Consider the following 22,539-nt stretch of genomic DNA (forward strand, 5'->3'; position numbering starts at 1 on the left):
GTAAATACAAAGATAGGATATGAGTACCATTCTACCACGTTTCTTCGCACGCTGTCATATGCTAGTAGAAAGAATATCCGCATTCCCCAATAAAAAATGACAAAACAAGAGACTCATGGCCCGGTAGAGGTATAGATAGGGTATAACGAGATCGTCTTTATTTCGAGATAGTGTAAACCAAAACAGGACATAAAGATAATGCTCGCTATGGTATATGAATAGGTATATAAAATTGGTGCTTCCTCTCTCTTGTCCCGGAATGACCAGCGCGCCCACTCTCCAAAAAGGATGTACATGAAAAGACTTGATCCATGTCATGAAAAATAATTGATATGTTGTTGTTGCGGTTGCGCGCCCCATGCAATGGTACAGCCATCCAGGCCCTTTCTTGTTCTTCTAAAACCCAAGGATATCAAAGATACAAAAGAAACTGCTGATTCTGCGTCGTCCGAAGGTCGATTCCGAACCACGCATTTGTTGAACTCCTGTTCCTCGTCACTTAAAAGTGAATTTAAGCGAGGAAGACGGTGAGGAGACCGGCAGCAGCGGCGAGGAGGGCAGAGCCAGTCATGGCACCGGCACCGGCGGTGACGGGAGCCGAGGGGCTGGGGGAGCCGGTGGTGGGGACGGTGCCGTTGCCAGCGGGAGGGGCGAAGCCGCCGGAGGGGCTGGCGGGGGGGTTGGCGGGGGGAACGACAACCGAGGCGGTGGCGCAGGGCACGTCAACGGTCTCGTAGATCACGGTGGGGATGACGGTGGTGATCTGGGTGGAGATGGTCTTGACGGAGTGGCCGCACTGCTCAGGAGCGGGGGCAACGGGAGCAGCAGTGCTCAGGGTGGTGGGAGGGACGCCAGTGCCAGCGGGCTGGGTAGGGACGGGAGCCATGGTGGTGCCGTTGGAGAAGGCAGCGGAGGAGCTGGCACCAATGGCGGCGACGGAGGTCTCAGTCACAGGGCGGACGGTGGTCGCAACAGGGACGGTCTCGGTGACGACCTGGGTGGACTGGGCCGGGCAGTTGGGGACCGAGGGAGGGCACTGGGTGATAGTGCGGACCGAGGTGCTGTAGATGGTGGAGGTGGTGACGGGGTAGACCGACGAGGTGACGACGGTGCTGCGAGCAGGGCAGTTGGTCACCGTGGGGGCGCACGAGGTGATGGTGACATAGTCGGTCTGGTAGACAGTGGACTGGGCAGCATCCTCAGCGAGGACGGCACCGGCCATGACAAGAGCAGCAGCGGAGAAACGCATTTTGTCGGTTGGGGGGTTGTTTAAAAGGGGTGGGTTCTTGAAGAACGGTGTGGTTGGTGTTGGAAGAGAGTGTTATTAAAAGCAATGTGCTTGAGCGTTGGTAAAGAGTGGACGACCGAAGTCAAAGTTGAGACTGAAGCTTGAAGTTGGCTTGTTGGCTGGAGAAGAAAGAAGAGAAGAGAGATGGATAGGTCGAGGAAGCGCAAGTGTTAAATATCCAAGATGGCGTCCATCTGCCCAGGCTCTCCAGTCCAATTCGCGGGTTGACCCCAGCAGTTCGTGGTTGGGTCCCTGGCACCCACATTGCAGAACGGGAAATTAACGTTGCCATCATGGACACTAGTTCCAGGGGTTCGGTGGAGGAGACTTGTCCCCTGTCCTCCTCCTCCCTCTGCCCTCGAAGCATCGCGCTCACCTCCACATCGCTGGCTAGCCCGGGCGTGTAGAAAAAACATTGATCCAATGACGGCCGACCACTGTGGTTTCCCATCATGCGTCGCGCAAATCGCCGTACCAATTCGAGCAGGCCAGCAACTCGCCAGCAACAGGGGTGCAACCCAGTGTTCACCACTTGTTCACCTGCGAAAGACAAGCCCCCGACGTTTGCTGGCATCCGTTGCCGTAGCAAACAAAACGCTCATTCGTGATTTGGCAGCCCTTCGAGCTCTCTCGTGTACGTATTAGGGGATGGCCATTTTGCTCGACAGTTGAAAACGGCAGAGCGACACGGCTGACGGGTAACGGTAGTGTAGAATGCACCCAACTCATTACGGCGCTTCCTGCAAATGATCTGTGATCAATTTTTAGCAAGAATACCGCACACGTGAGAATGTTCGCCAATCCTGTTTGCCTCTGCCGCTTTGTCTTTCACAGAGCGCCTGTGAGGGGAGTTCTGGGAAGCCAATCTCGGCTGCTGAAGGTGTGTGTGGTCCCCTCGGTTCCTCACATCAACCGCCATTACTATTGCCCTGAGGTGCACAGAAGGACATCCAGGTTGAAGATGGTCCGTAACGGCGTGTGATGCTGGTGTCGACACTACCGATAACCTAGACAAGGAAGGGAAGGTAGCGAACAGACTGCTGAAGATTACGGCGACGTGGGTGAGAGATGGCGGTCAATGAGAGGGGATATTCATGATAGGGACCAGACAGGCATTGTCCCCGGAAATTGAAGCCCTGTGAAGAGTAAGTCCGGCATATCAGGAAGCTAAATGGTCCTCCCACTTCCGGCTTGTTTGGTCCCCTAGCTAAGGTGTTACAATAGTGTAGATTGCACTAAGTAACTTCCCTGGCCATCGTCATCGCCAACTCCATCTCCGGTGGCCTTTGACTGTGGCCTGCATGTTGGCTTGACCAAAGGTTTGCTTCTGACAAAAAGCCAACGGACCCCAGTGGTGGAAGCAAAGATGAAGAGGCCGGGGTTTTGGAGAATTCCGGATTCTGATTGGGAGCAGCACAGGTGTGCCGGTGCAAAAGGGTAATTCTGACAACAACGACTGTGTCCCATATCAAAACGACTGTACTGCGTAGTATACCAAACATGCCATAATTCGCCCGCCGTAGAAGTTAGGGTCAGGGTAAGTTACCTTGGTATAAGGGTTAGCGGCTAGGGTCAGTCAATGTCAGTTACCTAGGTTTAGTCCGGGGTACAGGGAGCAACCTAGTGAGAGACCCCCGCGTGAGTACCTCTATCGATGGATCCCTTTCGTTGTATGTAAGAAAGGTGCTTTTGTTGTGGTAGAGGTATGGAACCTGAATGTAATGACTTTCGGTCATAACTTGGTGATGGCGAGTGCGCAGACAGAGGTATCACGGATGCCAAGTGGAAGCGGGGACAGTGCCAAGGCTGCTGTTTTTATATGTACATAGTATATAGCATAGTGTAATCACACAATCGTTTAGTTGAATGGGTTCACTGAAAGGGTGTGTGGACGGCGCTTTGATGGGGCCAATGGGGTCCAAAGATGCTCGGTGGGTCTGTGTTACCCCACTATATGCAGGTACATACCAGCCAAATTTGGCAGGCGCGGTTGGATGTCCTCTCCCTGGCGAAACGCAAGCGAGATCGCAATTTCACGGGACGACAACTTTGCGAATTGTGACTTCATTGGTCGACTCTTTCCACCTTGATTTGCACTTCCAGCTCCTGCCCATCTCCGCGTCCTGTTCGAAGCTGTCCACCGCTCCAATCTTTGGTCAAATGAGCTTCTCCAGACATGATCTCGTCTGGCGATCTCTAGACAACACGACCGGGCGCCTGTTTGATAAACCTCTTTGCCTGTGGAGAGCACCGCCCTCGCCTCATGAGGAAATCGATGGACGGCGAGACCTGCGCGCTTCGGAAGTCGCTCTCGTCATCGAGTAATGCCTCTCGCATAATCGATCGACACTATCTCCCCCCTTTTTTCGGTCCTATTATTTACCGCATACCCGTACTTTCATCGGTTTCTATCTTGGGGTAACGAAACAACATTTCGCCTCCAGCCGGCCGACATGACTGAAGATCTAGATCCTCGACCTGCATCTTTCTGGAACGATTCCACAACATGGGGCACTGTGCAACAATCAACACCAAAAAACATACCTCCACGCACCACCATCTTGTTGTACCAATAAATAGGCAGCGCCCGACTTTGAGACGCTTCGGCTTCTGTTGGCGTCGTAGGCTCCCGTCCCGTCACGGTCCCCAATGTCACACCACCAATCAATGTTACCCAGCGGTTCCGCTTCCCGACCAGAAACGTTTAATCAAAGCAAGTCGAAGTCCTGTCAAGTCTCCTCAGTGCTCATTTTATGTAACGCCATGTCAGGTCCGAGAGAGGCTTAATTTCCACCCCGCGAGACGGCTTCAAATCGAATTGCTCAACTCTCTCGGCAGCGGCACGGCGGAGTCGTGTATCCACTTCGTGACCTCTTCTTCAATATCCAAATTCATGCTCAACCCCGGAACATTCATGCTTCCCCGGTCCCTCTGCTTGCTTCTGATTGAGAACCTTGGGACCCCTATATACCCTGTGTCGCCACCGGTTTGATACGTTGAAGGCTGTCCAGATGATTCATGACAGCATTTTGCACCATCTAGCATCCTTCGTGGTGAGGACTATCGAGAAATCTCAGTCGTTACGCTGCAGTCTTCTTGTTTCTCCGATGAAATTGCTAACTCGGACTAAAGTCACTATTAGGCCAGTCTATAGGAAAGTTCCTCTCTAGCAAGCAAAATTACAGGAGTCTCTTGAGCCAGATTGCAGCTGGTTTACATACATTTTCGATATATAAACAGCCAGAAACATGAATGGGGACATTGACCTACCTCAGAATGACGTGCGTGTTGAGGTTCGTTAGGAAAGGTCGAGTGTCCTTGCCTCTTTATGTCAACCATCCAACATCGCAGTGTTTCCCTTCCTTCAGCATCCCGGCCGGTCATTGACGTCAAACGAGCCGTGTCCAAACAGCATCTCGAAACAGTATCTCGAAACAAAACGACAATTTGCGCATACGGTCATCCGATGGCAGGGCCAGAGGCATAATGTCCTCGAAGACAAGCGTCTTTTGGCTACGACTATCATGATAGCATCGTCAGCCTCATGGTCGGTCACATATACAGAGAAAGCTAACAAAAGTGATTGTCATGCGATATGGTCTCGGTGGCGTCTCGGGTAAGCACCCTTCTTCCATCAAGGGCCTTGTCAGCACCCATGTAACTGATCGTACCGTCGAACACAGGAAAATCCAAGCAGCTATCATTGGACATCGACGAAACCACATTTGTTTGACGACATACGAGACAGCTAATGACATCTCACGAGACCCAACTCACAAACGAACCCAAACACACCGACTCGAAACATTTCCCGCAACCGACCGGCATCGCCCGACTCTGGGCCCGGGGTAACCATCAGGCTTGAACGGAAACATGTTTTCATGACAGGTGTGATTTGGCCCACGCTTGTCGAAACTTCGCCTTGTGAGCACGAGAACCTCCGTCACAGAAGTCATCCACTTGGAATGTTGGAGAATCTTGGATTGCCCACGCAGACTATACTTCCCTACATGGAAAGAGACATCGAAACTGAAACACGGCTTTATCCATCACCTGGACCCTGCAGAATATCCGTCGTGGCTTGATACCGTCAACGGTCATCCTTCACGAGAAAATGGGAACGGGTAGGGCTGGGTAACGAGAAATGGCTTGACGAGTCGGAGTGTGTCTACGCCATTCAGTGGTGGGCGGCCTACATACGACCACATCAGGCTACGCGACGCTATCACGCTTTAGGCCATTCGACAGCCAGACGACATCCAACATACGCGAGAATTCAATAGGGACGCCATCGTCATTGGCCAGTTACAACATCCAAGGTACACATGGTCCGTGCACGACCCAATACCAACCTCCCATTGTATCATCGTCACCATCCATTGGCCTCCTTGGTTGCCTTGTGCTGAGCCTCTCTCCTGCGCAACGAATGCGCAGCATCATCCTCAATCTGGCTTATGTCTCGTACCATGTCTGCTCCTCGAGATGGCGACCTCCCAACGCTCGGAGTCATGGATGGAACCGTACTTGTACAACTGGGCGCTCGCTCAATTCCTCTTCGTTACTCACTAGCAACCTGGGAAAAGAACACTGGTCCTCATTAGCTGCGGCTTGTCCTACTCCAAGATTGGAAGAGCCTCCCAACACTCTTCCTGCTTGTTATCTTCTTCACGCTTATCTACTGCTAGGCCCGCTATCACTTCGATCATAGATTCTCACGAGGCATCACGACTAGCGTTTCATCTGCCAAGCGTCACGCCCAAGTTGTCTCCAGGTCTTCTTTGACCCCGCATCACCGTCTACCCAGCCACTTGAAGAGTGTGGTTGCCTAAGCTGGCCATCGACGCGGAACCTCATAGAATTCGTTCGACGAGAGTCGTAACCAATTTGAGCATATCAAGTTCCAGCAAGACCCCCGCAGAGTCTACTCAAGGTCTTCTTGTGAGACATTTCTCATCCTTTCTCAATTCGAGTATGAGGACTAATACACCTCAGAGTGTCCCGCGTGGTTATTATCCCTGTGTATGAGACGGACAAGGACCCCCGAGACATCCCGACCACATCTGCCTCCCATGGCTTCATCTTCCGCAGATCCTAAGGCATACAATCTTGCCGCTGGCCCGTACAACTGTCCGGACTGTACCAAAATCTTCGCCAGACCCTGTGATCTGAACAAACACAGCAAATCTCACACTCGACCGTTCAAGTGCCAACATTCTGATTGCAAGTACGCCGACCTTGGCTGGCCAACACCGAAGGAACTCGAACGCCACAACAACGATAAACACTCTCCTAACCCGATTATCTACGCTTGCGAGTACGAAGGTTGTGACTACAAGTCCAAACGAGAATCGAACTGCAAACAACACATGGAGAAGGCCCATGGATGGCTGTACACTAAGAGCAAATCCAATGGTAAACAGCCCGCGGATAGCTCTCCGGTAGCACATGTTTACCGGCTAAAACCTGGACCGCATCCTGCCTCAGCATCTTCTACTCCACTTCTCAAGCAGTCACTTGATATTCCGCCTGTACCCAATTATCATCAGGACTTTACCCTCTACCAGGATGACACCGACCACTCCGTCAGATTTGATGACGATGATGAGGATACAAGTCCCCATCACGATGCTCCTCAAGTCATCCCTTGGACATCGCCTGCTACCCGTCTACGGAGAAACGGAACTATGATCGAAAGATTTGATCAGACATATCACGGTAGCCAACCTCTCAGGGTCAGTGATGATCCGGTTGACCCATCGCTCGCCAATATTGAGCCGCAAATCAGAACATCTGCGGCACCTCCATCCACAGAAGCATGCGGGAATGGCGGCACCAATACCTCGGAGACTTCGAGGCGAACTCGATCGTCGAGAGGACCGTCAAGAAAGACCGCAGACCGCCAGCGTATCAGAAAAAGGGATGCCAAAGAATCAAGAAAGAGGCTCAAGCCAGACCCTACAGAAATTCTCGGAGATGACGCGGAATTCACTGACAGCAATATGCCGTGTATCTTCCGCCATGCACACCCTCATCTTTACAACAGGGAGACCAGAAACAAGTCCGATCCGTGCCATACGACGCATCGAGACATCTCAACTCTAGCAAGACATCTGCTCCGACCGGCACATCGCCTCGGTGTGGACCCCCGGATGATCTCATCATTCAAGATTCAAGACAACAATTACCCACACCCACGGGTTGGCCTTTGTCGCCGTTGCTGGCAGGCTTTCTTTGACCCCTTAGAATTCCGGAATCATCTGGATCTCAAATGCGAGAAGGTGTCTAAGGGGAAGCGGGAGAAGTGGCGTATCATGTACGATCTTTTCACGCCATTGGTCCGGCTGCATAACGAGCAGAGCAGCCTCTTACAGGACCTTGATATGGCGGGACAAGAAAACACAGCACACCGAACAAGAGGGTCGATCAACATGTCGAACAAAGCTGGAAATGATTTTCGCTTGGTATCTGGCACTGTCGCTCTAACCAAGTACGGGACATCAGTTCCCTCCAGTTCTAGTCTTGAGAATGAGATACAAAAACTGAGAGAAGAAAACCGGCAGTTGAGGGAGTCACTATTAGCCCAAGGCCCTAGGGGGGAGTCAGTGGCAAGTACTGTTCACAGCAGCGCTGTCCATAATGCATTCGAGATGGCATCCGGTTCCGGACTAGTCTCTGCGCCTCGGATGCCCCATTCCAAGGATTCGAACTCGGATCAGGAGAGCCTAGTAGGATACATGGATTCTCAATCCACGGATGTCGACCGCGATGGCTTGATGAGCGAGACACCGGAAACTTTTGTGAGGCAGAAGCCAGGACACAGCTTGCCCTCCCACACAACCGTTCACCACGTCCCAACAAGCCCGTCCCCGCTACTGATCGAACCCTTCCAAGATATATCCAACTTCAGTCAACTATCAGCTAACGTGTCCCTCTTCTCTGCCCGAAAGCAACCCACCTCACTCGCCGATTCCGCCTACGGCACCTGCACTGACCCAAGGCGAGGAAGTCTGGGCGAGCCCGGGCAGGCAGGATGCGCAGATATCTTGAGAGGTCCGCACAAGAGTTGGTTCGATAACTCAACCCAACAACGGCACGACGGCGGGTCGTTGACTCTGTTTGGCGATTACCAATTTGGTCACAACAACAACTCATCAGCGAACAACGAGAGCATTCACAACAGGACGCCATCCTCATCCACTCCAAAGGTAGGGCCAAACATGACAGTTATTACAACCCAGACGGCCCAGCAGCAACCTCAGCAACAAGATTTTCAAGGGTGGTCCAACCCCAACCCTTTTGCCACGACCTCAACCTCTCAACCGTCTCATAACTTCTTTGAAGATGCGTCATTTGATTTCTTTATGGCAGCGCAAACGGATTGCGGCGAAGAAACTGGTGGGTATAACCCGACTAGTTCCTCGCAGAATTTCATTTTTCCTTCCATGTGATTTTTGAGGTCATAGATGGCGTAGCTTTATAGGGTTTGTCAAAGATTATTGAAGTGAGGAGTCTGGAGAATAATTTCATGATACATGTCACGAACGTTGTTGAATGAGGCGTCGGCTCTCTCTTCTCTTCTTCCCCCAAGGTTACTGGTGCATTTCGAAACCGGAAGTTGGATCTCCGGTATTCCTTTCTTCTCAGTTTCGGGCGGTTTGCTGATTTTCAGTGGGTTTTTCATTGGAGGATTTCTTCGCAAGTCCCTCAGCGTATCAACTTTCTGGATGGATTTCCATCTACCTCTGAACTTTTATGACCATTTTGTCCTCATCATTAAGATTTTCTACTTCATTTTTATCCTCAAGGCATTTACATCACTCATCCCCATTATGTATCAGATGTGTATGAGATATACTATCATCATACGAGGGTTACGTAAAGTGTCCGACGAGATCATAACATTCAGCACAAGTCTAACGGACACATAAACCTCCTGAGGCGTTGATAGAGGTTTTTACAATCTAAGAAGGATCTAGTAGTATGTAGCTTCGTCTTTATAGGGAAAGTAGATGAGGTAAACATAAACACGCGCAACTTGGCTTGGAAATAAGTTCCGTTCCTACTTCTGCTGCTGCAATGTATAGACTCTTCAGGGAATGCCACTAAGGGGGGAGCAATTGAATTTGAATCAAAATCGGCCAGTGTCTAAGAAGCTTTGAATTCTGGTTCATGAGCAGCTCGCCCAATAGTTGCAATGGTCGAAGAGAGCGTAGGTGGCAGCACATATTGAAGAGCGGAAACTGATATACAAGAAGTACGAAACGTTAACTGGCCTATCCTAGCTTCTCAAGGGTTCTTTTACTTTTTCCTCTATTGGTCTTCACAGTCTCCTAACCGATAGCTAGGCAAGTATACGACATTCAAGTAAGTCAAGCCGAGAGTAGGTTTGTCTACGAATGCTAATAAGGATAAAGATATAAAGTATATCTGAATGAGATCGGTTTGACATTTGGGGTTGTGGACGTCGAGATAGTTTCACACAGATAATCAACGACGCTTTATTTACTTTTCCCCCATCAGCTTAAGATCATCAACCCTCATTTTTTTTCGTAAAAACCTGCTGAATTTTATTGGATCCTTTTTATGTACCAAATACCCACTTCCTTATGATACCCGAACTTTCAAAAGCAAACTACACCACCACCCCATCTACTCTAGCACGTCTAGATAGAAAGCTGAGCAGTCTCCGCCTTGGACAAAGTCTCCTGGTACCTGCTCAACTTCTCAGCAACCTGACCATTGCAGTAATCCTCCACAATCCTGGGGCAGTTGCCAATGAACAGAGCAGGGTCAACAAGCCCGTCAATCTCGCCCCAAACAGGCTTGAAGAACTCGGACTTCTTGATGCGCTCCAGCAAGTCATTCTTACCACCCTCCTGCTTGACCACGGCGCTAGCCTGGTGGGACAAGACGCGGATCTCCTCGTGGGCGTCCTGGCGGGAGACGCCGTGCTGGGCGAGCTTCATGAGGATGGACTCGGTGGCCATGAAGGGCAGCTCCTGGTCAATGTGGGCGCGGACGACGGAGGGGTAGATGACCAGGCCGTTGGTGACGTTGTCGAGCGCGAGCAGGATCGAGTCGGCCAGCAAGAACATCTCGGGGATGTCCATGCGGCGGATGGCCGAGTCGTCGAGCGTGCGCTCGAACCACTGCGCCTTGAAGGTGTTGCTGAAGTTGACGGGCAGGTTGGCCAGCTTGCGGGAGAGGGCGGCGATACGCTCGGAGCGCATGGGGTTGCGCTTGTACGCCATGGCCGAGCTGCCAATCTGCGACTTCTCAAAGGGTTCCTCCATCTCCTTGAGGTTGGCCAGATGGCGGATGTCCGAGGCGATGCGCTCGGCGGTGGCGCCGATGGCGCACACGGCGTTGGCGACGCGGAGGTCGACCTTGCGAGTGTAGGTCTGCGTGGAGATGGGGTAGGTGGAGGGGAAGCCGGCCTTCTTGCAGAGAATCTTGTTGAGCTCGACGATCTTGTCGGCGTTACCCTCGAAGAGCTCGAGGAAGGTAGCCTGCGAGCCGGTGGTGCCCTGGGCGCCGCGGAACTGGAGGCGCTCGCGGACGGTCTCGATGTCCTCGAGGTCCATAACGAGCTCCTGGATCCACTGGCAGGCGCGCTTGCCGATGGTGATGAGCTGGGCGGGCTGGTAGTGGGTGAAGCCAAGGGTGGGGGTGTCCTTGTACTTAAGGGCGAACTCCTTGAGGTTCTGGATGACCTTGGCCAGCTTAGGGAGGATGAGGTCAAGAGCCTTCTGGATGAAGATCAAGTCGGCGTTGTCGGTGACTGTTTCGACTAGTTAGCGTGGTTCGTTCCCAGAAACGAACTAGTTATATGCGTACCGTAGCAGCTGGTGGCCTGCGTGATGGGAGGTCATGGTCAGCTCAGAGGTCTTCCCTGATTCAGGGAGAAATGTCAATTCACTTACACCCAAGTGAATGTGACCGGCAGCAGCGGGAGCATCCTCGCCATAGGCGTGGACGTGAGCCATGACATCGTGCTGTGTTGGTGAATTAGCAGAGATCTTTCGTCGTTTGCCTGTAGGGTAATCTTTTCTTTCTTTTACTTACACGGAACTTGTTCTCGTACTCACGGGCGACGTCGAAGGCCTTGTCGCTCACAGTAACGTGCTCGCGCATCTGTTGAATGGCCTCATCGGGAATGTTGAGACCCAACTCCTTCTCGGCCTCGGCCAGCCAGACCCAGAGTTGACGCCAGGTGGAGGCACGGGTGCGAGCCGAGAAGATGGACATCATCTCCTGGGACGCATACCTCGTGGCGAGGGGGGTCTTTGAGTGGCATAGTGAGTTAGCTTGGTGTCACCTGGGTTGAGTCAAACTGGCATAGGCCTAGGTGAAAAGAATTTTCAGGATCTCATGGGTAAGGGCTAGATCAGGCGTCGTGGTTGGGTCGGGAGAGACAAGGCCAAAGTGAGGGTATCGCGGGGTCGAAATCAACGCATGAAAGTCTTTTTCGGTTTTTTTTACCTGGTACTTGTCGTAGCTGGACATTTTGGCCTGTTATGAGTGTAAGCACTGGTCCTGTTTTCTATATTTTGCAAAGCAATGCTCACCGGGCTCTCTCTTCTTGTCGAGATATCCTGAAATGAGGAAGATGGAGGGGTAATTCAATGTTTCGAAGTGGGAGGAGTCGATGATCTGATGTCACTTATCAAAATTTCATTCACCAATCACTGCAGCTCAATCGGGGGACCCTTTTGGTCGCCCTGCAGCGCCCCCCAGGACAGCTCCATAACGTCCACCCTGCAGCAGAGGAGTCATTGCCCGTAGCCGCTCCCTCTTCCTCCGGGTCCTTGTAGGCCATTGGCCCCGCAAAATCCCGTGCTGTATGCCGAACATCGGCCCCGGACAGCGTCCGTCCCGGTCCACGAAAATACCAGACACGGTACGAGGGGACAGCCGATCATGCCAGGTGCAAAACATTCCCAACCCCTCTGACCTGCAAGCGGGGAAAGCGGCTCAAGACCAACCTCTACTATCCTTTCCTGTGGCCTTGTCAATGTGTCTCTCAACCGCTCTTCCGCGAGTGTTGCCCTCACTCACTGTCCCGTCCGCCAAATCCATTCCCTTCCGAGTTTGTCTCGACAGACTGCATGCCCTCCGGCTCGCGCAATGCTCACTCTCTTACCTCTTTCCATTGGGTCCGTTAATGCTGAGAAGGCAACGGATCGTCCAAGATGACGACCTTTGACCCCATTGCCACCATCATCCCCATGTGGGTTCCCCTTTTTGTCCGAAAAACCGCCACAGTGACCGCGGTAGACTCGTATGTCTGGTTACCATATTCTATTCGCAAAGTATCAAAGCAGTTCATTCTATCCGATCAAACTGACGTACAGGCATGAGAGTGTGCTTCGTATGCAGCAATAGGACCAGCTCAAGGCTCATGAGTTTGACGTTAGCGCTCATATACCCACGCCGGCAGGTCAGCAGTCTGAAAAAGGGAGAGACTTTGGGAATCGATACATGCGCTTGGGCTTGAGATAGAGCCACATCCCGACTACAGGCCAGGGATGTCAAGAGTAACACGGCCATGGAGGGTTCTTCGAGGAAAAGAAGAGATGATACAACATAGTGGTAGAGTCGCGTACCTACACCTGAGCCCTGGTAGGTTCGTTAGCGTGGTACATACAGGGGTTTCGACAGGGGAGGCGACAGGGAATAAAACTAATAAAATCACGTTGACGAGGCCTATATAGGAAGAACAGAAATAATAAAGCTACGGTAATCCAGTTAATTTGCCATACTAAATCCAGGGATTCCCAAGTACTATAATTATAGCCGTAATTTCAACCAGGTTAGTAGTCGGTATGCCTACTATTTGCTTTAATGACTGCTTAAAGCCTTCTGGGCATTGAGTATATTAGATGAAGAAGGTAGTCCTTTGGAACGGCCTCCTATACCTTTTCGATAGTTAGTTTGAGGTTATTCCTAGTCGGTCTGATTGGGTATTTATGTTCGATCTAGCGCTTTATATAGTTCTAAACGTTCTCAATGGGGTTGAGATTAGGGGAGTGGGGTGGCTAGTCTATAATAGTAGCGCTAGTAAAGGTATCCTTTATAAATGCCTTTATCGATTTCGAATTATAGTACGGTGCGTTATTCTATATAATAATAAAAGACGAATTCTCGAGTTAAAATTATTATAAAGAAGGGAGGATATACTTTTAGTAAGTGTCGCTAGTAATTGTACCCTACTCTTTATAATTTTAGAAGACGAAGGTGCTTTTTTTCTTACTTGTAAAATAAGTTTAGAATATCTACTTTCGAGCTCTCAATTTAACTTTAGTAAAATTATTAATCTTTTTATTTTTGAAGAGGGTAATAAAACAACGACCTTAAGTAATATTATTTACCTACGTTTTATCGGATTAAATCTAGGATTCCTATTCGAATAGGGTGAGGTTAGTGTACTATAAAGTGAATTTAAAGCGGAGACGACGGGTTTTATTAGATAGAGGAAAGTAGGTTGGTTATTTTACGTAATATATACCTTAAAATTCTATAACGGTTTAAATAAATTAGTAATAATATTTGTTAAATTCGGGTATACGCCTCCCTAATTTTACCTACAATAAGAACCTTTTTAACTTTATAGGTATATTTATATATTTAATAAGAATATTGATGAAGTAAGGCGGAATGGTAAGCGGCCTATTCCTAAAATAGCGATAAGGGATAGCCTTGGCGAAATAAATATATTATACCTATTTAATAGTAAGGTTGAGGGTAGTAGTAATATCTTTATACTCTATTTTTGTATACGTACGAAGAGCCTTATAAATAATACGTTCTTTATATATAATTGAGATAATTTTTTATTTAGTAGGGGTATATTAAGAGAAAGATAGTTTAGCCGGATTAATTATTGAGGTAGACTAGTCGGTTAGTAGTAGTGAAGATAGCGTTTCCTATAATAATAGGGAAATTACTTGCAGTTAAAGCGGAGTAGGACCTTCGAAATTAGGTGTAGATAACCGTAAGGGAGGTACTAGAAATAATAGTTAATAATAAATAATATATAAGAGTAATTTAAGAAGTAGGGTACTAATTAGGTATATTAGTATTAGTAGGGTGGGCAATACGACGGAGGGGAATATGCGGTAGGATTTATATATTGTACAGTAAGTTTATTATATTACCGTTATTGGTAGTATAGTTGCTACAACTATAGTCTAAGTTACCGGCGTAGACGAAGTTCTCCTTATTATTAGTAAATAAATTATCGTCTTAATTTTAGTATTAAATATTATTATTTTAAAGGGGAGGGTTAAAAATCTAGGAGAATTAATAAAATACTAAGATTAACGATAGTTAGCGATATAGGTAAAAAGTGGGTATAAAGGTGAAAGAGTGTGGGTTAGAGAGGGTTGTATATGAAAGAATGGATTTAAAAGAATATAGGTAAGAGAGGGTTATATATAATTAATTATTTGTTTATTCTATTTTAGCGTATATAGATTAAATAGTAATACGTACTATAAGTAAATAATATTGGATTTTATCGAAATTCCAATCGAAATTTAGCATTTGTACTACTTTTTGAATCTATTTGAGTGATTTGGGTGATTTGTGTAATTCTAGTTAAAATTGTGATTTTTTGAAAAATTGTTTATTTATTAGTATTTTTAGCGAGTAATTTTAAAATTTAATTAATTGAATGTATTAGAGTGCCTTGTAAGTGCGCTATAACTTTCCTATTATAAAAGGTAATAAGGTAGTGGTTCTAGTGATTTTGGTGATTCTAAGCCAGTATGAGCCAGTATAAAGAAGGGGGTTTGTGTGTGGCAGTTTGAATCCCAGATTCTCACCTTGAGATTAGGTGATTTCAGCCAATCAGAATGTGTAGATAGACTGGTCCCGCCGTACATTTACCCCTGTTACCCCCTTGTAGAAAAATATAGGGTTTAAACCACGCTAACAAACCTATAAGGGCTGATATGTACAACAGCCATCTACTTATGATCTGATGGAGAGCGATTGGGCTATTTTCAGTCTAGCGACAGTCACACAGCCAGATTTTGGGTCCTGGATGACGACGACACCTGGCTTCCCTGGTTTTCTGGCGGACAGTCCCATGGTCGACGGAGATTTTGCCATGCAATTAATGTATGCATCGTGGATGGTTGCAGAGACGAGGTTGAGGCGCTCAAGGTGCCCCTGTGCATGAGACATGTATTTCTCGTCATTTCGAAATGCGCCTTACACAGCATCCTGGCTGGGGGAGAAATTGAATCTGAGAAAGGAAGGAACCCAAGAAGGTGAAAGCTTCCGTTTCCAGTCCAGCACACCAGCCTACCTAGAGGTACCTACCCAATCTGGCATCTCGGAGGTTAGAGTAGCTCTTACCGACACTGGTAGAGGTAGCGCAGGCATCAGCTTCGTGATCCAGAAAGGGCTATCGGGAAAAACGGCAAACGCGGAGAAATTTGCTCGTCACTTCCTTCAATACCTCAAGGCCTTTCCCTCCTTTCACACTCACACAAACCCTTACTCAACTCGACATAAACTGAATTTGCTACAAGACCGCCGAGTGGACGGTGTCGAGATCTTCTCTTCCTGGCCACAAACTGAGGACGCGGAACGTATGGGGCAGCCAGGAACCAAATTGTGGTAACGTTCACCGAATGCTTCAATCACCTTCGTCCACAGTCCCTTCGTTGCAAAGAAACGACAGGTTTTCACGAAGCTGACGTTTCCTCGTCTTGTTGTTGCATTCACGTTTGCTAACCGACTTTTCGCAGAGCATGATTGTCGGTTCCTCTGCCGCTGCTCCATCACTACACCAATTCAGCCGAAATTCCGATATTGACAACGCTCCGGTGTCCCAGCGCGACATCCTTTTCCATTCGGCCTATTTGTGTATTTTGCCGCACCATCACCTCTTTTGGGGGTTATTCCCAATTTGCCCCTAACAATGAAGTCCGCCTGGCACTCGAAGACCCCAGATCTACCAGCAAGCGACTGGAATACCAGCCGGCCATGAGGCTGATCCCCTGCAAATTCTATCTTGCAAGAGAACAAACAGTCATACAGCTTTCCCATGTGAGTCAAGGGAACATCGATAAATCTCCGGATTAAAGGTCTACTTGACCATCTTCAAGTGAGTGCCACGGTCCTACTCGGGGATCATCTTTGCTATAACCACCGAATCCCCACAGATACCCCCAGATTGCCTCGGCCGATTTCTCGAAATGCTTACGCCGTGGCGCCGTGTATCATTCCGTAAGGACAATTCTTTGTACCTCCTCCTCAATTCCGACGTTGTGGCGGCGGTTGTGACGTCCGACTCGGTATCACCATGCTTGCCTACCTCTGCAATGGAACCTCGACATCCGTGAGCTTCTTGGTACCTTCTCTCCTCAACAAGTACAAGCAGACTGGGTGGCGCACCCGCGGAAACAGGAGCTTGTCACACAAATGACATGTTCACCGAAAGGGACAGCAGCTCGACAGCTCGTTCTTCCAGAATGGCGGATATTCTTAACCTTGTCGGCTACCGGCAGGAACTCTTCGCGGGATAGGGCCGGGGTCCCAGTCTTCCTCGTTCCGAGGCTGCATTTTGTACGAGTCAGGTTCCAACTACACATCATCTTCAAGCACTGTGACCCCATGTTACGAGCACCCAATATGCCTACCGCTGCTGCAGTGAGAGAAACGAAGCAAGACAAGATCCCGCAACTGCAAAGGCATGGCTAGCAGTGGGAGGGACGATAATTTGAACATCGCAACCTTGTGGTTGTATATTCTATCAATGCCACCTCTCCCAGAGACATGGCATCGTTGGTTTTCATTTATTTTGTTTCCCACCCTTCCATGCAATCTGACAGCTGACTCGAACTCAACATTACCGCGTGTACTTGCGATATATTTTGTCTTTCCACTCGCTAAATCAAGGCCGGCCAGTAGTCCTTGTTCCCATACTTTACGAGGCCTGGTTCTTCTTTTTCATCACCATTTGGCACACTCTGTGGCTCGTCTTTTTACTTTCACTTTTAGTCTTTATCGTACTGGCACATAGCCACTCGATGCCATACCCGCTGATGGTTATCGTCCTCTGACCGGTTACAACAATGAAGCTGTCTTCCGCTCTCGTAGCCACTTCGTTTGGCTTGACGTTTGCCCATGACACCAGCGGTGGTCAGCATGTGCCAAAGATTCTGGGAGGCAGGAACTTTTTGTCCGAGCTAAAGGCTCTTCGTTCGGGACCTATGCACGCAGCTACTCCTTTGAGTGAGAGAGCGCCAACACTCAAGCAGAAATCTGGCCCGCGCAAGCGGGATGCGGACGATCAACAATGCGGGCCAGGACTTGGGAGTTGTGCAGCTGGAAAGTGCTGCTCCTTTGAAGGGTTCGACTAACTCTCCTTGCTTCAAGCTGAAGGGTATGAGTACTGACATCCCCCCCTGATAGATGGTGTGGAGTGGGTGAGGACTATTGCACTGCTCCCGATTGCCAAATAAACTATGGCCCAGGATGCGACGGGGTATGAATTGATCCTGCACAATATAAGCACAAAGATTTCACTAACAACCGGCATAGAACCAAAAGCCTTCCGGACCGGACACGTCAGGAGTTGCGAGGCCAAAAGTGGGCAAAGTCCTCTATGGTGGAGGGGGAATCTACGACTGTGTTATCGACGGAGGAATTGCGTTGACATTCGATGATGGACCATACCTCTACACTAACGATCTCCTCGACAAGTTGAAGGTTGGACCCCCTCACTTGATCACGGAGGATAACGGCTGACGTTGGATACAGAGCTATGGAGCCAAGGCCACCTTTTTCATTACGGGTAACAATATCGGTAAAGGAATGATCAATGACCCAACTACTCCCTATCCGGCGATTATCAGGGTAATAACTAATCTTCAAAGACTCTGTGGTCCACTCTTTACTGATTTCCTTCATAGAGAATGCATGCAGAGGGCCACCAGATTGCCAGCCATACTTGGTCCCACGAGAATGCCAGTCAGTTGACTAACACTCAAATGACGAACCAGATGGTGTGGAACGAGATTGCATTTAACTCCATCCTTGGTTTCTTTCCAACGTATATGAGGTACGTTCGAACGTATTCTCGTCTATACTCTCACTTCTGACCCTCGACTAGGCCCCCTTATTCGATCTGTGGGAAGAACTGCCAAAATGTCTTGTCAACACTCGGCTACCATGCCATTTACTTCGATCTTGACACTGAGGGCTATCTGCATGACGACGCGAGACAGATCCAAACGAGCAAGAACATCTGGGATAAGGCAATTAAGAATTCCAATCCGGCTTACGACAGCTTCCTTCAGATCGAACACGACATTCATGTACAGACGGTTTACAACTTGACTGACTACATCTTAACTTCACTTTTTTCCAAGGGATACAAGGCAGTAACAGTAGGAGAGTGTCTGGGCGACCCGGAAGAAAACTGGTACCGTACTGGACCAGCCGTTCCGTCGCTTAGCTCTACCTCGTCGTCGGTAAGAACTACTACATCAACCACCAGCATCAAGTCCTCGAGCACTTCCACCAGCATTCGTATCACAACGAGATCCACAGTCCTTGCAACTAGCACAAGTACAAGCACAAGCATCAGAACACGATCCACTGGCGTCCTTGTTCCACCAACTACGAGCACTTCCACTACTAGCACAAGCATTCGCACGAGATCTACCGTTCTAGTCATTCCAACCACGAGCACAAGCACATCTAGCACTCGTTCCACAATAAGTAAGGCAATTCCCCCTACCTACCGGCCTCTTATAGCCCTTCCCATCATCGATCTCTTGATACCGTGAGCTCTCGCTCGCCAAAACCAATTTTTTTTTTCTTTCCAGGGGGAGGGGCCAGGTTTAGCAACTGTGGTATTATCCTTCCCTTCTTTCCCTTCTACCGTCTGCCTCTCATGAACCATCATATTGATGATTTCCACCCAACAAGTTTAGCAAGAAGGACACACTTATAGCTAGGTGTATGGAAATTGCTGAGCTGACCAACTTGACTTCTTTTTCTGTTACATCAGTAACAAAACCAACAACAACAATAGCAACCACATCTGCGAACCCACCAACGGGCGGCGGCGGCTTAACCATCAGCATCAACGGCGAGTGTGGCCCCGAATTTGGCCAGACGTGCTTAGGAAGCAGGTTTGGGGAGTGCTGCGGGTCGGCAGGGAGATGTGGCTCCGGGTTGTTGTACTGCTGGGCACAAGTTGGGTGCCAGGTTGGATATGGGAATTGTTTGATGGGTTCCGTTGAGGGGACGGGAGAAAAGGCTGAGGAAAGGTAATGGAGTGGTGGATGTAATGAGAATTACGGTGTTGGATGTTGGGTTGTCATTTAGGTGTATTGAGGGTGTAAATCTGGTACCTTCACTTTCTGACAGCTTCAATGCCTTCGGCTATTGTTTGAACAGATAAGTGTCTCGGGTGAATAGCCGTCTTTTCTGACTTTTGGCATCTAGGAAAGAGAGATCTGAAACATCTTTCCTGCGGAAAGACAGAGACGCCATTACCATGGGAGAACTTTTCACCTGGCAAACGGACATGTTTTCACGGTAAGGCAATTCATACGTTTCATACACGTCAGCATTCACAAGTGTCATCACATTTCACGCAAAAAGCAAATCAGGAACGAAGAAGAATTGTGTAGCGGCATTTGACCCATTCGGGTTCTTAGGGACACCATCTTTTGTGGTGTCCCAGCCAAAAAAAATCTTTTGATTTTGTTATTCAAGATGGCGTACGCCAGAGGCGTGACGGAACGAATCGTAAAGGACCAAGGTATTGGTATAGTGGTAGAGAGGACATAAAGGCAAGTTGGTATCGCCTGAATAGATCCCAATAAAAATAAAATAGGACAAATTTGACATCGTTGCTCCACTCCTCCTCCATGCCGCGCGCGCTCGCTCCAAGGAACGTGAGGTGCTTTTCTTTCCTTTTAGGGTAGGAAAAAGAAAAGAAAAGGGCCCGTTGAGCTCCCCTTGTTTGTTTCACCTCGTCACACTGGAGCAACGATGCTTTGCTTATAGCTTCTTTATTATTAACAAGAAAACTTAAGCGGAAGCAGCGGCGGCCTTGGCAGCGTCAGCAACCTCCTCAGCAGCGTTGAGCGCCTCACGCTCCTGCTCGAGCGCAACGCTCTCAAGAAGCTGGTTGATGACACCCTTCTTCTCGTCGGAGGCCTGGGCGCGGAGCTCAGCGACGGCATCGGCGATGCCAAGCTGCTCGTCGGTCCAGAGGGGAGCCACGGGCGCGGCTTCGGCCTCGCCAACGCCGATGAAGCCGCCCTCGGCGGCCCAGTCGCTGGTGCGCTTGATGCCGAGCTCGGTCCAGATGGAGTCGAGAGCGGCGACGAGGTGGTCACGGAACTGCTTGGTGTGGCCCGGGGTAGGGGTGATGCGCAGACGCTCCTGGCCGACGGGGACGGTGGGGTAGTTGATGCTCTGGACGTAGATCTGGTGGTCGTTGAGGAGCTTGTCCGAAGCCTTCTTGGCCAGCTCGGCGTTGCCGACGAGGATGGGGATGATGTGGCTGGGGTTGGGGATGACGGGGATATCACGGTCCGCGAGGGCCTCCTTGACGGCGCGAGTGTGCAGCTGCTGGAGGCGGCGGTCACCGTCGTAGCTCATCTGGTATTCGATGGCGGCGCGGGCACCGGCCATGACGGCGGGCGGGAGGGTGGTGGTGAAGATGAAGCCGGGGGCGAGCGAGCGGATGGTGTCAACCAGCTTGGCGCTGCCGGCAATGTAGCCACCGACGCAGCCATAGGCCTTGCCGAGGGTACCCGAGTAGATGTCGATGCGGTCGGCGATGGTTCCCTTGGTCTCGCCGCGCTGGTGGGCCTCCCAGTCGAGGTGCTCAGCGACACCAGCACCGTGTGGGCCGTACATGCCGACGGCGTGGACTTCATCGTTAAAGGTGATAGCACCGTACTTCTCCGCCAGGTCGCAGAACTTCTCAATGGGACCGATGGATCCGCACATGCTGTACACTGACTCAAAGGCAATGATCTTGGGAATATGTAGCGGCAGGGCAGCCAGCTTCTTCTCTAGATCCTCGACATCGTTGTGCTTGAAGATAATCTTCTTCGCGCCAGAGTGACGGATACCCTGGATCATGGAGGCGTGGTTAAGACTGTCGGAAAGAATCACACAGTCAGGGAGTTTACTACCAAGGGTAGCCAGCGTCGCGTCGTTGGCGACGTAGCACGAGCTGAAAACGAGCGCAGCATCCGTAGCATGGAGCTTAGCCAGACTATTTTCGAGTTCGACAGCATGTTTGTTGTGACCCGAGATGTTTCTTGTACCACCAGCACCGGCGCCGTACTCATCGAGGGTGGTGTGCATGGCCTCAAGGACGTGCTTGTTGCGGCCCATGCCGAGGTAGTCGTTGGCGCACCAAACTGCGACCTTCTCCTCCTTGGTGGCCATGTGGGCACGGGGGAAGTCCTTGGCCAGGCGGTTGATGTTGTTGAAGTAGCGGTACGACTTGTCCTTGTGCTTCTTCTCCAGCTCGTTCTCGTAGAACTTCTCATAGTTAAACTTGGTGCCAAAGTTGCCCGAAACAGTGCAGGCAGCCGGCGACGGGTTTGCGGCAGTGGCGGTCGTAGGCTTCACGGGAGGATGGGGAGGAAGACCGGCTGCGAAGAAAAGAGCAAAGTCAACATACTGTAGCACGGCGAAACACAGGAACTGCGCGACTCACCCTTCTGGCCAGTGAAGACACCCTCGACAGCCTGCGCCTCACGGGGATGGCCAGTGTGCAACTTGGCCTTGTGAACGAAGGAAGCAGAAGCAGCGCTGGCGCGGCCTCCAGTGCGAGCAGACTGAACAGCCATGGCCTTGCCCATGACGGGGCAGCGGTGGGCGAGGACCTGCAGCTTGGAAATGGCGCCGCCGCAAGGAGAAGCGGCAGGGCGCGCGGCGGTAGTCATGGCGCGGAGGCTGGAAGCCGTGGCCTTCTTCATGAAGGGGCACACAGCCTTGGACTGGCGAAGAACGGAGTCCATGATGGGCGTGGTGTTTGGCGATGGCAACTGGTGTCGTCGTCTAGGAGGATCCGCAAAGCCGTTTGAGAATCAACTTTCGGGGATGTACGGGCGTGGAGTGGAAAGGTTGGGGAGAAAAAAAAGGAAGAGAAGGAGGAAGGAGATGTTCTTCGGGAAAAAAGCTGAGGCAAAAAGATAGGTGGGCACAGCAGTCGACAACTTTCCATGGCTCGGCGAGCCTTCGTCGTGGACCAG

The 22,539-nt window shown here is 50.1% G+C and overlaps 7 protein-coding genes across 7 annotated transcripts; 3 read left to right on the forward strand and 4 right to left on the reverse strand.

Moving 5' to 3' along the window:
• Window positions 1-511: 511 nt before the first annotated feature.
• B0T23DRAFT_394612 (uncharacterized protein) lies at window positions 512-1,249 on the reverse strand (the record flags this gene model as incomplete). The annotated part of the gene is made up of 1 exon (XM_062838138.1): window positions 512-1,249. One exon carries the CDS (start codon window positions 1,247-1,249, stop codon window positions 512-514), a length of 738 nt encoding a protein of 245 aa, XP_062693929.1.
• A 5,108-nt stretch (window positions 1,250-6,357) lies between these two features.
• On the forward strand, window positions 6,358-8,736 carry B0T23DRAFT_403424 (uncharacterized protein; the record flags this gene model as incomplete). The annotated part of the gene is made up of 1 exon (XM_062838779.1): window positions 6,358-8,736. The coding sequence occupies one exon, from the start codon at window positions 6,358-6,360 to the stop codon at window positions 8,734-8,736; it is 2,379 nt and encodes a 792-aa protein (XP_062693930.1).
• Window positions 8,737-9,655: 919 nt separating this feature from the next.
• B0T23DRAFT_355447 (adenylosuccinate lyase) lies at window positions 9,656-11,924 on the reverse strand. The gene is made up of 6 exons (XM_062836155.1): window positions 11,857-11,924; window positions 11,771-11,800; window positions 11,354-11,572; window positions 11,212-11,283; window positions 11,126-11,141; window positions 9,656-11,069 (listed from the first exon to the last, which is right to left on the reverse strand). Exons 2-6 carry the CDS (start codon window positions 11,792-11,794, stop codon window positions 9,952-9,954), a joined length of 1,449 nt encoding a protein of 482 aa, XP_062693931.1. The 5' UTR covers window positions 11,795-11,800; window positions 11,857-11,924; the 3' UTR covers window positions 9,656-9,951.
• B0T23DRAFT_376745 (uncharacterized protein) lies at window positions 11,925-13,023 on the reverse strand. Its single transcript, XM_062836987.1, has 2 exons — window positions 12,652-13,023; window positions 11,925-12,569 (listed from the first exon to the last, which is right to left on the reverse strand). The coding sequence occupies exons 1-2, from the start codon at window positions 12,836-12,838 to the stop codon at window positions 12,343-12,345; spliced, it is 414 nt and encodes a 137-aa protein (XP_062693932.1). The 5' UTR covers window positions 12,839-13,023; the 3' UTR covers window positions 11,925-12,342.
• Window positions 13,024-15,303: 2,280 nt separating this feature from the next.
• B0T23DRAFT_110066 (uncharacterized protein) lies at window positions 15,304-16,718 on the forward strand. Its single transcript, XM_062831846.1, has 3 exons — window positions 15,304-15,913; window positions 16,135-16,406; window positions 16,465-16,718. The coding sequence occupies exons 1-2, from the start codon at window positions 15,477-15,479 to the stop codon at window positions 16,382-16,384; spliced, it is 687 nt and encodes a 228-aa protein (XP_062693933.1). The 5' UTR covers window positions 15,304-15,476; the 3' UTR covers window positions 16,385-16,406; window positions 16,465-16,718.
• Window positions 16,719-17,376: 658 nt separating this feature from the next.
• Window positions 17,377-19,585, forward strand: B0T23DRAFT_403426 (glycoside hydrolase/deacetylase; the record flags this gene model as incomplete). The annotated part of the gene is made up of 7 exons (XM_062838780.1): window positions 17,377-17,654; window positions 17,717-17,789; window positions 17,846-18,013; window positions 18,065-18,160; window positions 18,217-18,365; window positions 18,417-18,773; window positions 19,393-19,585. The coding sequence occupies 7 exons, from the start codon at window positions 17,377-17,379 to the stop codon at window positions 19,583-19,585; spliced, it is 1,314 nt and encodes a 437-aa protein (XP_062693934.1).
• A 354-nt stretch (window positions 19,586-19,939) lies between these two features.
• On the reverse strand, window positions 19,940-22,534 carry B0T23DRAFT_376763 (5-aminolevulinate synthase mitochondrial precursor). Its single transcript, XM_062836988.1, has 2 exons — window positions 22,002-22,534; window positions 19,940-21,936 (listed from the first exon to the last, which is right to left on the reverse strand). The coding sequence occupies exons 1-2, from the start codon at window positions 22,303-22,305 to the stop codon at window positions 20,351-20,353; spliced, it is 1,890 nt and encodes a 629-aa protein (XP_062693935.1). The 5' UTR covers window positions 22,306-22,534; the 3' UTR covers window positions 19,940-20,350.
• Window positions 22,535-22,539: the final 5 nt, after the last annotated feature.

This window comes from Neurospora hispaniola, assembly GCF_033458365.1.
Source record: "Neurospora hispaniola strain FGSC 10403 chromosome Unknown B0T23scaffold_3, whole genome shotgun sequence".
In the NCBI taxonomy this organism is placed as follows: Eukaryota; Fungi; Ascomycota; class Sordariomycetes; order Sordariales; family Sordariaceae; genus Neurospora; species Neurospora hispaniola.